The sequence below is a fragment of the Physeter macrocephalus genome, unplaced genomic scaffold, assembly GCF_002837175.3.
Source record: "Physeter macrocephalus isolate SW-GA unplaced genomic scaffold, ASM283717v5 random_553, whole genome shotgun sequence".
Classification (NCBI taxonomy): Eukaryota; Metazoa; Chordata; class Mammalia; order Artiodactyla; family Physeteridae; genus Physeter; species Physeter macrocephalus.
In genome coordinates, this window is record NW_021145880.1 from 5,046 (window position 1) to 17,699 (window position 12,654).

General features: G+C 59.3%; 1 protein-coding gene across 20 annotated transcripts in view; it reads right to left on the reverse strand.

Annotated features, from left to right (window-relative positions):
* Positions 1 to 238: 238 nt before the first annotated feature.
* Positions 239 to 12,654, reverse strand: part of ATP8B3 (ATPase phospholipid transporting 8B3) — a 20,639-nt gene continuing 8,223 nt past the window's right edge. For 11 of the 20 annotated variants that reach the window (XM_055083148.1, XM_055083143.1, XM_055083142.1 and 8 more), the window contains 16 exons: positions 12,420 to 12,610; positions 12,090 to 12,298; positions 10,692 to 10,964; positions 10,137 to 10,325; positions 9,943 to 10,055; positions 8,260 to 8,424; positions 8,044 to 8,155; positions 7,081 to 7,156; positions 6,740 to 6,860; positions 6,071 to 6,455; positions 5,746 to 5,969; positions 3,612 to 3,695; positions 3,227 to 3,466; positions 2,915 to 3,053; positions 2,537 to 2,664; positions 239 to 1,251 (listed from right to left, as the gene is read on the reverse strand). In XM_055083148.1, the coding sequence (XP_054939123.1) occupies positions 346 to 1,251; positions 2,537 to 2,664; positions 2,915 to 3,053; positions 3,227 to 3,466; positions 3,612 to 3,695; positions 5,746 to 5,969; positions 6,071 to 6,455; positions 6,740 to 6,860; positions 7,081 to 7,156; positions 8,044 to 8,155; positions 8,260 to 8,424; positions 9,943 to 10,055; positions 10,137 to 10,325; positions 10,692 to 10,964; positions 12,090 to 12,298; positions 12,420 to 12,610 (3,555 nt within the window). In that variant the 3' untranslated portion in view covers positions 239 to 345. The remainder of the gene's footprint in view (positions 1,252 to 2,536; positions 2,665 to 2,914; positions 3,054 to 3,226; positions 3,467 to 3,611; positions 3,696 to 5,745; positions 5,970 to 6,070; positions 6,456 to 6,739; positions 6,861 to 7,080; positions 7,157 to 8,043; positions 8,156 to 8,259; positions 8,425 to 9,942; positions 10,056 to 10,136; positions 10,326 to 10,691; positions 10,965 to 12,089; positions 12,299 to 12,419; positions 12,611 to 12,654) is intronic. The other 9 variants (XM_055083145.1, XM_055083146.1, XM_055083147.1 and 6 more) reach the window with 9 other exon arrangements.

A 12,654-nucleotide genomic window follows, 5' to 3' on the forward strand; every position in this document is an offset into this window, starting at 1 on the left:
GGAATCCAGGGCTTGTAAGCAGAGTCTGCTCAGCACCTTTCTCCCTTCTGAGAGCAATAAAGCTTTTATCCACATTATCTACCCCAGGGTAAAGAAAAAAACCCAAAGAAACCCAGCTTTCCCTGCAAATCCCCCATCAGGCCACTAGAGGTCAGTGTTTTGATTTTTAAAACCAGAAAAGAACTCTTCCGTGGGACATCACAGAAAGAAGTATAGGAAGACAGAGCCTCAAGGAGACCTGGGGTCAGACAGACCGTGGTTTATTAGAGAAAGAAGAGCAGGTGGAGCCCCTGTCTTTGGGGGAAGGCCTCATGATGCCGGGTGACACTTACTAAGCCTGGGCAGTCACTGCTGTTCCTCAGGTGAGGGCGGCAGCCCTGCCAGATCAGGTGGAGTTTGACCCTCGCTGGGCCCTGGCAGCCACTCCATGGGCGACGGTTGCTTCTCCACAGGTGAGGGCTCCACCTCCACCAGCTGCTCGCTGGTGGATGATCCTCTTGCAGTTGGTGGTGGAGTTTCCATCAGAGCAGTGAGGTTCGAGTCGGAAACTGGCACCGTCCCCTCCTTGGGGGGCCCGGGCTCCTTTTGCCAGGTGTATGGCCAGTTCTTCCAGGACAGTTTCCGGATCTTCCAGAGGGATGTCTTCTCCTGCAAGTGTGCTGACTGCCTCTTCAAAGACAGCTGGCTTGAAGGCAGCATCTGGCTCTCAGAAGAAATCATCTGGCTCTCCTCCGCTGACAGTGGTGTCTCCCTGGTTGGTGGCACACTGTCGGGAGTATATGGCCACGGCTCACATGACAGTGACCTCTCCGGCCTCTTCGGCAACACCTCCTGCAGAGACCCGGACAGCCGGTGTTTGGTGAGAGGGTGCTGGCTCTCCTGATAAGGAGAGGACTGTCCATCCACAGGCAAGGATGAGCTCACCTCAGAGGCAGGCTGAACATCCTCGGAGGACACCTTCCCTTGGTGCTGGCGCCTGTTCCTCCCCAGGAACGACATCTTCCTGGGGTACCAGGAGGACTCCTCCACGCTCGAGGGCAGCTCACCAGGTGGCCTCGTGTGATCAACCAGCATGTCGCTGTTGACCCCTGGTGACCTCCACAGAATTGTGCCCTGTGTGATGAGGTCCGCATAGCCCTCCCGGTGGGAGAAGGCATAGCTGGAGCGCCGGGTCCGTGCCTCCCGGAGGACATGGGGTATGGGCTCCACGGTGATGATCTCCTCACTTGTGGTCTCCTCCTCCTCCTCCTCCTACAGAGCAAAGGGGAAAGCAGGGGTCATCAGGCTCCCAAGCCATGTTGACTGCTTTCGGGTCACCTGCCCCTCCAGTGGGGGCCAATCAGAGCCCTTGGCCACCACTGATTGGCCAGGCTCTTTCCTACCCAAGTTGACCCAACTGGAGTCCTCCATGGGACCTGACTTTTTTCTCTTTTTCGTTTTCTTTGGCCACACCGCGCAGCACGTGGGATCCTAGTTCCCCACACTAGGGATCGAACCCGTGCCCCTTGCCATGGAAGTGCAGAGTTCTAACCCCTGGACCCCCAGGGAAGTCCCACGGGACATGACTTTGGAGCAGCCAATCAGATTCCTTCCCTAGGACCTGACTGCGGATCAGCCAATCAGAGTCTGGGGCAGCCCAATGTCCAGCCTGTGTGGCTGAAGGTGGCAGGTTTGTGGCCATGTCCTAGTCCACCATTCCAGTCAATTCTGGGGCCCAGCCCGGCTGCGACCCATCCTTCTAGATTCTGATTCCATGAGCCAGTGAGTCCTCTTCCCCCACCTTTTTTCACTGTGGTAAAATACACATAACATAAAATGTACCATTTCAATCATTTTTAAGCGCACAGCTCGGTGGCATTGAGCACATTCACACTGTCGGGCAGCCATCCCCGCCATCATCTCCAGAACTTTCTCATCTTCCCAAACTGAAACTCTGTCCCCAGGAAACCCTGACTCCCCAGCCCCTCCCCCAGGCCCTGGCCCCCACCATCTACTTCCTGTCTCTGTGGATGTGACTCCCCCAGGGACCCCCTGTGAGTGCAATCAGACAGCATTTGTCCTTCTGTGTCTGGTTTCTCTCACTGAGCGTCATGTTCTCGAGGTTCATCCACGTCGTAGTAGGTGTCAGAACCTCCATCCTTTTTAAGACTAGTATTCTTCTGCCTGTCTATATCACATTGTGTTTATCCATCATCTGCCGACGAACCCTGGGGTTACTCCTAAGTCCCCCTTCTGCCTGCCCCATTTCCAAGTCATTCCTGTCACCTCGACCCCCAAGCCCTAGTTACTTCCTGGCGGAAGTCTGGGGGCACCAGCGCTGGCCTTCTGCGAGCTTCCACTGCCTCCTCCACCCCGGGAAGTGCGGCCTCCCCTCTGGGGCCCTGAGGCCTGTCCTTTGGCCCCCCTGGGGGCACTGGGTGTGTGTCTGGTCTCCATCCCTGTACCCCCAGCTCTGCGTCTCTGTCGAGTCCCCGGCTCCCAGCTCAGGCTCAGCTGCGGGGGTCCCACATATGCGGTGGGTGCCCCCGCCCCTCACCTTGGGCCGTGGCTTCTGGAGGGCTTGGTAAATGATGCGGAAGGCCAGCACGGGCAGGGTGTTCAGTGACACGTTCAGCAGGATCACCAGCAGGATGGGGGGCTGGGACAGCACGCTGAGGTCAGCGTCTGGTGACAAGGGCAGGGTCAGAATGGCCTGGGGTGTAGCCTCCCCAGGGCCTGCTTGGCGCCCCTCCCCCCCAATACCCCATCTCCTTCCCCTCCCTTTACCCCAGGGATGCCTTTGTGAAAATTCCCAAAAGACACCGACGTCCCCTGCACACACAGACCCCCACCTGCATGGCCAAGGAGACCGAGGTTCAGAGCGGGTGCTCTGACTGGGGTCCCTCCCACTGTCCCGTCCCTGCTGGGGGCTCACACAGAAATGGGAAGGTCTTGGGGGAGACTTTGAAGAGCCAGATGCTCTGGGTGAGCCAGGTCATGACCGCATAGAAGCAGAGGCTGAAGAAAATGGCCAGCACAGACAGGACGGTCCAGTACTTGGTGATGAGGATGATCTGAACAGGGAGGGGGCGTTAAGGGAGGGGGGCCAGGAACCCCGGGGTGGCTCTCCGTGGGGAGGATGGTGGCCCAGCCCCTGGGGCCCGTGAAGGGGCAGGTCACTGGGCGGGGAGACCTCAGTGCCTGTCTGAGGTCCCCGGGGGTGGGGTGGGCGGGCGGCCATGCCTACCTCCATGGTGATGGACAGCAGTCCTGACAGGGCCACGACCACCGCGAAAGACTGGTAGTCACTGAAGCTGACAGGCCCAGCTGAGTCACGGCTGATCCACAGGGTCATGAAGAAGTTGACCAGGGATGTGGCCGTGCCGTGGGCGATGGCTTGGAGAAAGACCCAGTAGTTGAAGAGCTCATCCTTCTGGCCCGCCACATACAGCTCGGGCAACTCCAGGCTCCGCTCGGCGCTCACGTCCTGTTGAGTTTGCGGTGGGGAGGCCGGCTCTCTAGGGACCAGGTGGGGACGTCCCCCACCCCACCCCAGTCCCCCAGGAGGAGAAGGTGGGGCAGAGACAGGAGCATCTACAGGGAAGCAGGAGGCAAGACATGCAGCTGCTCACCTGCTCGAAGAGCCCAATGTAGAGAACCGGGAGGGTGGTATAGAGCAGGTTGAAGAGCACCAGGAACCAGCCTTCATACAGAGGCTGGGTGTGGGGTGGGGGAGAGGGGGAGAGGGGAGGGAGAATGAGGTGAGCCTTCAGAGCCGAACGGCCAGAAACAGAATCCAGCCTTTACCTGAGGAAACCCACCCAAGCTAGGTCGGCACCTGGAGAGGATTCCAGGTGACCTCGAAAGTCAAGTTGCAAGCAAGATTGGGGCTAAGATCAGGGCCACATTAAGCGATAAAGACTGAAAGATAAAAGGCAAAGAGAAAAAGCATGGTCTAATTCTTTGAAAGCAGCACCTTTGAGCCTCTTCTAAGTGGATGGCTTCAGTAAAAAGCTACAGGAGGGAAAACGGCTAGAGAGTGTGTTTTTAGATCATTTTCGATTTAGGAAATCCCTGATGGGTAGGGGAGTTGGCAGAGACCTCACAGACAAATAGCCCAGCTCCCTTCCCGAATGCATGAATCCAGACTAGTTAAAAGAATATCAGTTTCAGTTCCAAAAACCACTTTGTGTGCATTCTGGGATTGAGCAAATAAGTAACGATCAAACTTTTTACCAGAATCAAGTTTCTCACCGTTGGAGATAAGAGCCACAAAGCAGTAAAAGGAAAAGGCTAAGCTGAGGCTTGTTCTGTGGGTCAGGAATCAGAGGCATCGGTGTGAACTCACATACACAAAGATAGGTAGACGGATAGGTGTAGATAGAGATATAGATTTGCATCTAAACATGGTTAATATGTGTGCATTTCCTAGCTCTGTCTACTGAGAGGATAATGGCATCCCAGTAGCAATGACCACACTAAGCACTTGGATCTTCGTGTCTAACTACCATTCTCTGGTGAAGAGAACCAGGGCTCCATATGGGAATGGCTCATTCCAGGGTTGGGGCATGGAAAAGACAAAATGGGCCTGGAACCTCTTGTAGCACCAGGAAGTGAGGATGTACTCAGAGGAGAGCAGGCACATGGCAAAGGGGCAAACCGGGCGCAACTTGAGCAACAAAGCGTAGAAAAAAATAAACACCCATGAGTCCACACTGATTGGAATAAATAATTGAATAAATAAATAGGGGAGAAGGAAGAGTTTTTCCCATGGAAGAATTCCTATTAACAAATACAGAAAGACTGGACACTGTCCCCTCTAAGATCAGGAACAAGCCAAAGGTGCCTGCTTTCACCATGGCTATCCAACATTGCACTGGAAGTCCTAGCCAGAGCAATTAGGCAGGAAAAAGAAATAAAAAGTATCCAAATTGGAAAGGGAGAGGTAAAACTATCTCTATTTGCAGAGGACAGGATCTATATGCAGAAAATCCCAAAGGATTCACAGGAAAGCTACTAGAGCCAATAAACAAATTCAACAAAGTTGAAGGGCACACAGATCAACACACACACAAAACTGTTCCTGTATACCAGCAATAAGCAATCTCAAAAAGGAATTAAGGGAACAATTCCATTTATAGCAGCATCTAAAAGAAGAAAATATCTAAAAATAAAAAGTAAAACAAAAAAATATATTTATGAGGGGTGCTGCTGTAAAGCTCTCTCTCAAATACCTGGGCATTGGTGATGGGGAGCTCATTCCCTCACACAATAGTCTATCTTCAGACAATTTCCTCTCACACAGGGGACGTCACTGCCCTACGACTCCTCTAACGCTCTGGAGAGCACAGCTAGTATTCACCATGATACTGTCAAGAGTCTTGAAGTTAGGGACCCAGCCCCCATAGTCTTATCTTCTCTCAAGTTCAAGCTCTCGTTCTCTCCCCTTGAAGGATGTATATTTGGAGTACCTGTCCTGCCCTTGCTCCAAAGCTCAAATTTGCCAAATATCCCTGAAAATGCTTGGCACTGAGCTGGGCATGGAACCATCCCTTCCCTTCATCTGGAATCTATACCTCTATGAATGCAGCCAAATAAAAGTCTGTGTTGCTCTGTGACTTCAGGCAAGCTCTGCCCCGTGAGGACCCCAGAGTGTGAGCCTGCCCGATGCCTTCCTGGAGGCTATGGGAAGGAAGGACACGGCAATCCCAGAGCCCCCACCGCCCCCCCCACCCCGCCCCAAGAGGGGAGTTCCCTCCAGCGCACCTGGGCAGTGAAGCCGCTGTAGAAAGCGAACCAGATCTGGACCGTCATGCTGGCCAGCGTCTTGTAGATAAAGTAGCGCAGGAACTTGCAGATGCGCATGTAGGACCAACGGCCATGCACCAGCAGCAGCCGCCGCAGGAAGCAGAACTGGGCCAGCACATAGTCGCTGTTCTGCACCGCCTGCATGCCCTCCTGACCCGCCAGCCCCACGCCGATGTCCGCAGCTGCAGGGGCACACGCAGCCTGTCGGCCCTGGGCCCCTCAGCTACCACCCCCGCCTGCTGCCGGCTGCCGGCCTCCCCGCGCACTGCTGCCCGCCACCCACTCTTGATCATGTTGACGTCATTGGCGCCATCCCCGATGGCCAGGGTCACCACGTTCTGGTATTTCTTGACCAGTGCCACGATCAACGCCTTCTGCTGGGGCGTCACCCGGCAGCAGATGACCGCTTGGCACCGGGAGGCCAGTTCCACGAAGGCCCGCTCCCGTCGCACCTCGGCGCTCTCAAGGGCTTTGGAGTCCTTGTCCTGCGGTGCCAGCCCCGTGTTCCTCAGCTGGATCCCGAGGACCCGCCACATCAGGGACAGGCGCCTGGCCTGAAGGAAGTCCGCCCTCTCCTCTCTGGGCTCCTGCCAGGGCTCCTCCTCATCCAAGCTCACGTTCTGGACCAGGGCCCGGGGCTCCTTGCGCAGGGACAGCAGCAGCTGGTCCTGGCCCGCGGGGGACAGGGGGCGCGTCACACAGCTGCACCCCACCGCTCCAGGAACGCCCCGACTGGGCTCTCCTCCCGGCTGCACCTGACAGTGTCCTTCCCTTGCTCTCGCCCTGCTGAGAACAATCTCTCGGGGTGACGCTTCAGGCCCTTCGCCTTGGCTGGTCCAACACCACATCTGGGGGCCTTTTGGTGGAGGCCGTCCCCAGCCCCAGACCGTGGCTCCTCCCAGCCCGCTCCCGGGTACCAGGGCCCCCCTGCCCGCCCTCAGCCGACACTGACCAGGAACTCCCCGTTAATGACCAAGGCCATTTTGACCTTCAGGGGGAGCTGTTTCTTCAGGCGACCCCTCTTGCCACCCTGCAGGCTATTGTTGCTCTCCCAGTAGACCTCCAGGATCCGCCTGCAGGGGTCCAGCAGGGGCTCAGCCACACCAGCCACACAGGTTTCCTTACACCCACTCCCCAGCTGTGCCTTGGTCTCCCCCTCTGGGAGCCCCACCAGGCAGCGGCTGAGGGCATTCTGCAGACCCCAGAGCCACGCCTGGGCCATGGGCGCCCTGCCCCCACCCTGACCCCCCAACACAGGCTCATCCACCCAACCACCCAACCCCCACTTCTTACACAATCTCCTTCTCCTCCAGAATGATCATGTTCTCCGAGAGCAGCTGGCAGGCAAAGCCGATGTTCACTGCTGTCTCTGCAAAGCAGCCCAGCTCAGCCCCTCCACGGCCCCCTGCCTGGCGGCCATGCCCACTCTGCCCATCACAGCAGCATGCCCCTCCCCCTGGCCACGGCAATTGGTTTGGAGGAGAGCATGTGACCAGGCCAGCCAATGAGAGTCAGTCGTGAGACTTTGGCTGCAGCTCTGAGCAGAGGGGGCTCCATTCCACTCGCCTGGCTGGAGCTGGGCTGCCAGTGGGAGGTGGGCCTGGGGCCAGGGCCAAGGGATCGTTAGACATATCATGCTTAGGGCCCCAGGGCACTTCCAGGAACCCACAAAAATGAATTAATTTGTTTAAAAAAAAATAAAGAAGAGGGAAAAAAATGAATATAAAAATGCAGCCTGGATATTTGTCTTTACACCAGCACAGCTGTTAAACATCATTCTAAATATTTTGTGTGTACGTGCCTACTGCCCCCAGAAGTTCTAATGCAGCCCTGCAGGCACCCATGCCCAATGGGGCCCCGGAGAAGCCTCAGTGGGGTGGAGTCAGGGCTCCACAGCCACAGGACCTGAGGTTCCATTCCAGCTTGGCTCCTGGGTGGCTGAGCAACCGCGGCAGGTGCCCATGCTCTCTGAGCCCTGCTGGGCCGTCTGTGAGGCAGGGGTAATGAGGGCCCCACCGCACGGCGCTGCCGGGGGACCAAACCCCAAGGAGACGCTCAGCATGGCACCGGCCCGCCCGAGGGAGGCACCCAGGGGACCCCAGTCCATTGTTCCCAGTCCTCCCTTCCCAGGAACAAGGTGGAGGGCAATGCTGAACTCAGACAAGAGGGATGGGCCGACGGTGGTGCCCGGGCAGGGGTGAGCTCTCCCCGCGCCTCCCTTCTCCCCATGTTGGGGGTGGCCGCCCTGGGACCCACCTTGCTTGTCCCCTGTGAGAACCCACACTTTGATGTTCCCCTGCTTGAGACACTTGATGGTGTCGAGGACACCGTCCTGGAGCCTGTCCTCGATGGCTGTGGCTCCCAGCAGCTGGGGGTGGGTGTGGGGACAGACTGAGCAGGGAGCCAGCTCCCTGGCGGGGCTGAGGGGCTGGATCTGGGGTGTGGGCGCCCCTCCCCCTGAGCTCCACCCACCTGGAGGTTCTGCTCCATCTCCTCGTACACCTGGTGCAGGGCGTGGGCACGGCTCTGCAGCAGGATGCTCGCTTCCTGGTGCCGCTGGCGCCACTCTTCGTACATGTCTTCGTCCACCTCCTTGCAGGCCACGCACAGTGTCCGCAGGGTCTGCTCGGCGAAGGACTGGGCCCCGGGCGGGCAGGCGGCGCTGGCACCCCCGCCAACCCCTGCCCCCTCACTCGGGCACCCCTCCAGCCCTCTCCCTCTGCCTGGGCTCACCCCACCTACCTGCCACCCACAGTCTGTCTTCCCGGGCAGGGGGACCTAGGACCACGTGCCGCCCCTGCTCCACCCCCGCTCTGTCTCAGCCCGCCCCCCCACCCCACCCCCGCAGACGCCCAGCTCTGTTTTGCCCCCAGACCTCGCAGGCAAATTCTAACTATTCCGCAAGACACTCGGTGCAGCCCTGCCAGAACTCTCCGCCATCAGGGTTCCCCCAGCCCCAGACCCCTCCTTCTGCCTCATTTTTCAAGGAGCTGAGGCCTCTGGGGTGGGTGGAACCGGAAGGATCCTGGGGACTCTGTCTCCAGACCCCAGGGAAGACCCAGAGCTCGCTCGCCCCAGGGGCCCATCGTGGCTCCTTCCTGCCCTCCTACGCCCCAACCCTCCCCCAGGCTTTTTGCCTGTTGCCCGGGGTCTTGCTTCCGTTCCTGACCGGAGGTGGGCTTGAGCGGCCGAGCTTGGACAGGTCGGGAGCTCCAGACAGGCCTGTGCTCCTCTCGGGCCTCAGTTTCCCCATCCGCTCCATAGGTGGTTAAGCCCAGCCGTCTTGCCGAGCTCCTGGGCTCTGGGTCATGGTTCTCACTGCACTTCCTCAGCTCTGGGTCACAGACCAGATGCCTGCTCCCCACCCCCTCCCCCATCCTGGCAGAGGTAGAACAAGGAAGTCTGGGAGGCCCCCGTGTGGAGGGACACAGGACATTTCTTTCCACAAACAGCCCCGCTGGCCTCCGTGCTGGGTGAGGCTGGGGACTTGCAGGGTCAGAGCTGGGCCAGCACGACAGGACAGCCCCATGTCAGGGTCGGGGCGGGAACAGCTCCCTGGAGGTGGCTGACCTATGGCTGAACCTTGAGGACCAAAGGATGGTGACTGAGCGCCAGAGTGGAGGAAGGCATTCCTAGCAGAGGGAATAGCGTGTGCAAAGGTCCTGAGGCAACACCTGAGCATGCAGGAAACTGCAAGCCAGAAATTGGGGTTCTGGGGAACCCCTCGAGGTCAAGGAGGGACCAGGATAGACAGGACAGCAGAACACAGAAATACAGCCTGGAAAGTTGGGCCAAGGCGTTTGGGCTTCACCCACGGAGACAAAAGTTTTGGGGCAGAGAGGGCTAAGCATGTCCTTGAACCTAGGCCTGGCTGGGATAGGGGGGTAGCAACCAGAGCAAAAGCCCAACCACAGGGTGTCCTTGCATGACGGAGAAAAAGGTGTTCCCTTTGGGCAGGTGCAGCTTGGAGTTTGGCTCCCTCTCCAGCCTGTGTGTGTGTGTGTGTGTGTGTGTGTGTGTGTGTGTGTGTGTTGGGCAGAGCAGTGCACAACCTGATCAACTGTACATTTCTCTGCACACTCTCCTCTCCTGCCCTTCTCCTGTCCCTGTGCCCTTGACCCTGCCCCTCCACCCTCCCTTCCCACAGGGACTCACGGCCAAGGCCTCCTCCGTGGTCCACTCCATCAGGCCTTTCTTCTGCAGGCGCTCATAGATGACCGTGTCGGCCCCTTTGGTGTAGAGGTAGATGGAGCCCTCAGGGTTGCGGACTGTGGAGGAAGAGGCCTGGCTGCCCACACACGCTCCCCTCCCCGCCTCCCCCCACCCCACCTGGAGCCACGGGGGCTCACCCAGCACCGACATCCGCTTGCGCACGCTGTTGAAGTCCATCATGGCCAGGACCTGGTACACCCGCTCCTCTCCCAGCTCCATCACAGTGATGCTGTCCTGCGTGCGCGCCAGGAACACGTAGCCGAAATTCCGGGCCGCCGTGACCAGCGCCTCCTCGTCTGGGGAAGCTGCCTGGTACGACAGCTGGTCTGGCCCGGGAGGCGGGTGGGGTGGAGGAGGGGGAGGGGCTGAGAGCCTGCCCTGCGTCAGGGACCCACCACCCACCCATCTGCGCGGCCTTAGCACAGGGAGGAAAGGGACACAGGAGGTGCCCGTCAGGTATTTGCGGGATGACGGTCTCTTGCGCCGGCACAACCTCTAAGCTTGGCTCCCAATCTCCATGACCTCCTCCTCCCCGCGCGATGACAGGCCCGGACACCCTCTGCGGAAGAGGTTGGGGCTCGGGCCAGGGGCCCGCGCACCCTCTAACCCGGCTGAGAGGGCCCCGGGAGTTGGGCAGGAGAGTGTCTCAGGAGCCCAGGGCGGAGGCAGCCTGGGGGCAGGCTCAGGCTCACTGTTCTTCTCCTGCACCATCACCGTGTGGCAGATAGCCAGCACGCGCCAGAACTCGCGCACCCTCCGGTCCTGGTTGGCCCGCACGGCCTGCAGGAGCTCCGCGTTGTGGAAGCGCAGCTTCCCGTCGGCAAACTTGTTCCAGAGGTAGGGGTCCTCCTGGGGGGCAGTGGGGGGACAGGCCAGCCCTGGGTGGGTCCCTGTCAATGCCCCCACCATCCGGGGCTTCAAGGCGGCCGGGCTCACCTTGAGTAGGGTGTCCTCCTCCTCTGGGCCTGGGGAAAGACCCTGCTTCAGGCCTCAGCTCCCAGGCCCTGCGTGGGGTCCCACAGCGCCCCCTCCCCGGTCCGGGCTTCCTGGGGACGCCGGATGCAGCTGGACCAGCCAGGTCTGCGCTCTGGACCCAATGCCCCAAGCAGCCAAAGGCCCCAGCCTCAGCTTCTGCTCAGAGGAGGCAAAGGATGCAGCCCCGTGTCCCAGGGGCCCTGGGAGGGCGTCCCAGAGTGGGGCTCAGCCCGTGGAACATGTTTTGGTTTGACTTCCTCAGGGTGTCTTTTTTTTTTTTTTTTTTTTTTCCTTCCCTGCCATGCAGTGCAGCATGCGGGATCTTAGTTCCCTGACCAGGGATCGAACCTGTGCCCCCTGCGGTGGAAGCGCAGAGTCTTAACCACCGGACCACCAGGGATGTCCCTGGTGTCCTTTTAAAATTTGGACTTGGCTACCTGCTTTGAAAAATCGGGTGATTTCACATGAAAACCCGGGTCCGTAGCACTTCTAGAAACATCAGAGGACCCAGCCTGGGGTTGGTGCTGCTCAGCACAGGCCCCAGTGCCCCCCATCACCCCGAGAGCCCGGCTGAGGGCCAGGTGGCATCTACCCGAGGGCGTGGGCCCAGGTCTATTTGTCATGCTGGCAACTGCCCAGTGGGGTCCTCTGTGGGCCCCCGGTCTACACCGAGTCCGCTAGTTATAAACTAGACACCGTCTGCACCAGTTTCTGTGTGGCCTGCGAAGCTAAGAATGTTTTCCGCATAGCTAGATAGTTGGGAGAAAATTGAAAGAGGAATATTATCTTGTCTGACACGTGCAAATGCTATGAAATTCAAAATTCGTCGTCCCTGCGAGAGGCGGCTGCTTTCCCAGGACAGAGAGGGGGCTGTCCCAGCGGCCAAACATACTGATTTGTTGTGGGGTGGGTCCTTTACAGGAAGAGCTTGCCGACCCCCAAGTGAGAAGAAGCCCTTTGGCAACGGTTCTGGGGCACCCATCTGGGCGGGATGCTGGGTGCGGGCAGCACCCACAGAGGTCTCAGGACGGGGGCGGCCCCGTGTGGCGGGTCCCAGTGGCGGCGGCGGAGGGCTGGTGGGCCCGAGAAGGCGGCCGGGCGGGGCGGGGCCCCACCGTAGATAACGCCGTTGATGCAGCACTTCTTGAAGGTCATCACGTTCTGCGTGAGCGTGCCCGTCTTGTCGGAGAAGATGTACTCCACCTGGCCCAGCAGGTCGTTGAGGCTGGTGCTTCGCGCTCTGGCGGGCAAGTCCTGGGGCTCGTAGTACATGCGCTCATCCCAGCTGATGAAGATGCTGTTCCCCAGGTAGATGAACTCGGCCCTGCGGACGCAAGCGCACACGCGCGCACGCGAGGTCACCGCTCAGCCCGCGCGCCGGCTCGCCCTCCCGCCCCTCCCTCCCGGCTCCGCAGGGGGCGGGGCGCGGAGGCCCCGGGGCTCACAAGATGAACATGGCCATGGGCACCATGGCGCTTAACAGGATGAGGAAGGCCCAGAAGATGAAGAAGGACTGGATGGCCTCGCTGCGCACGTGCTGGGCAGACACGTAGTGGTGCTTGGCCTTGAACTCCCTCACCTTGTACCGGAAGCCCAAGGTCAGGACCGCGGAGATTACCACCATGGACAGAAAGATCTGCACGGCGGATGGGGGGGGGGGGGCGTTGGGGCGCAGGGTGA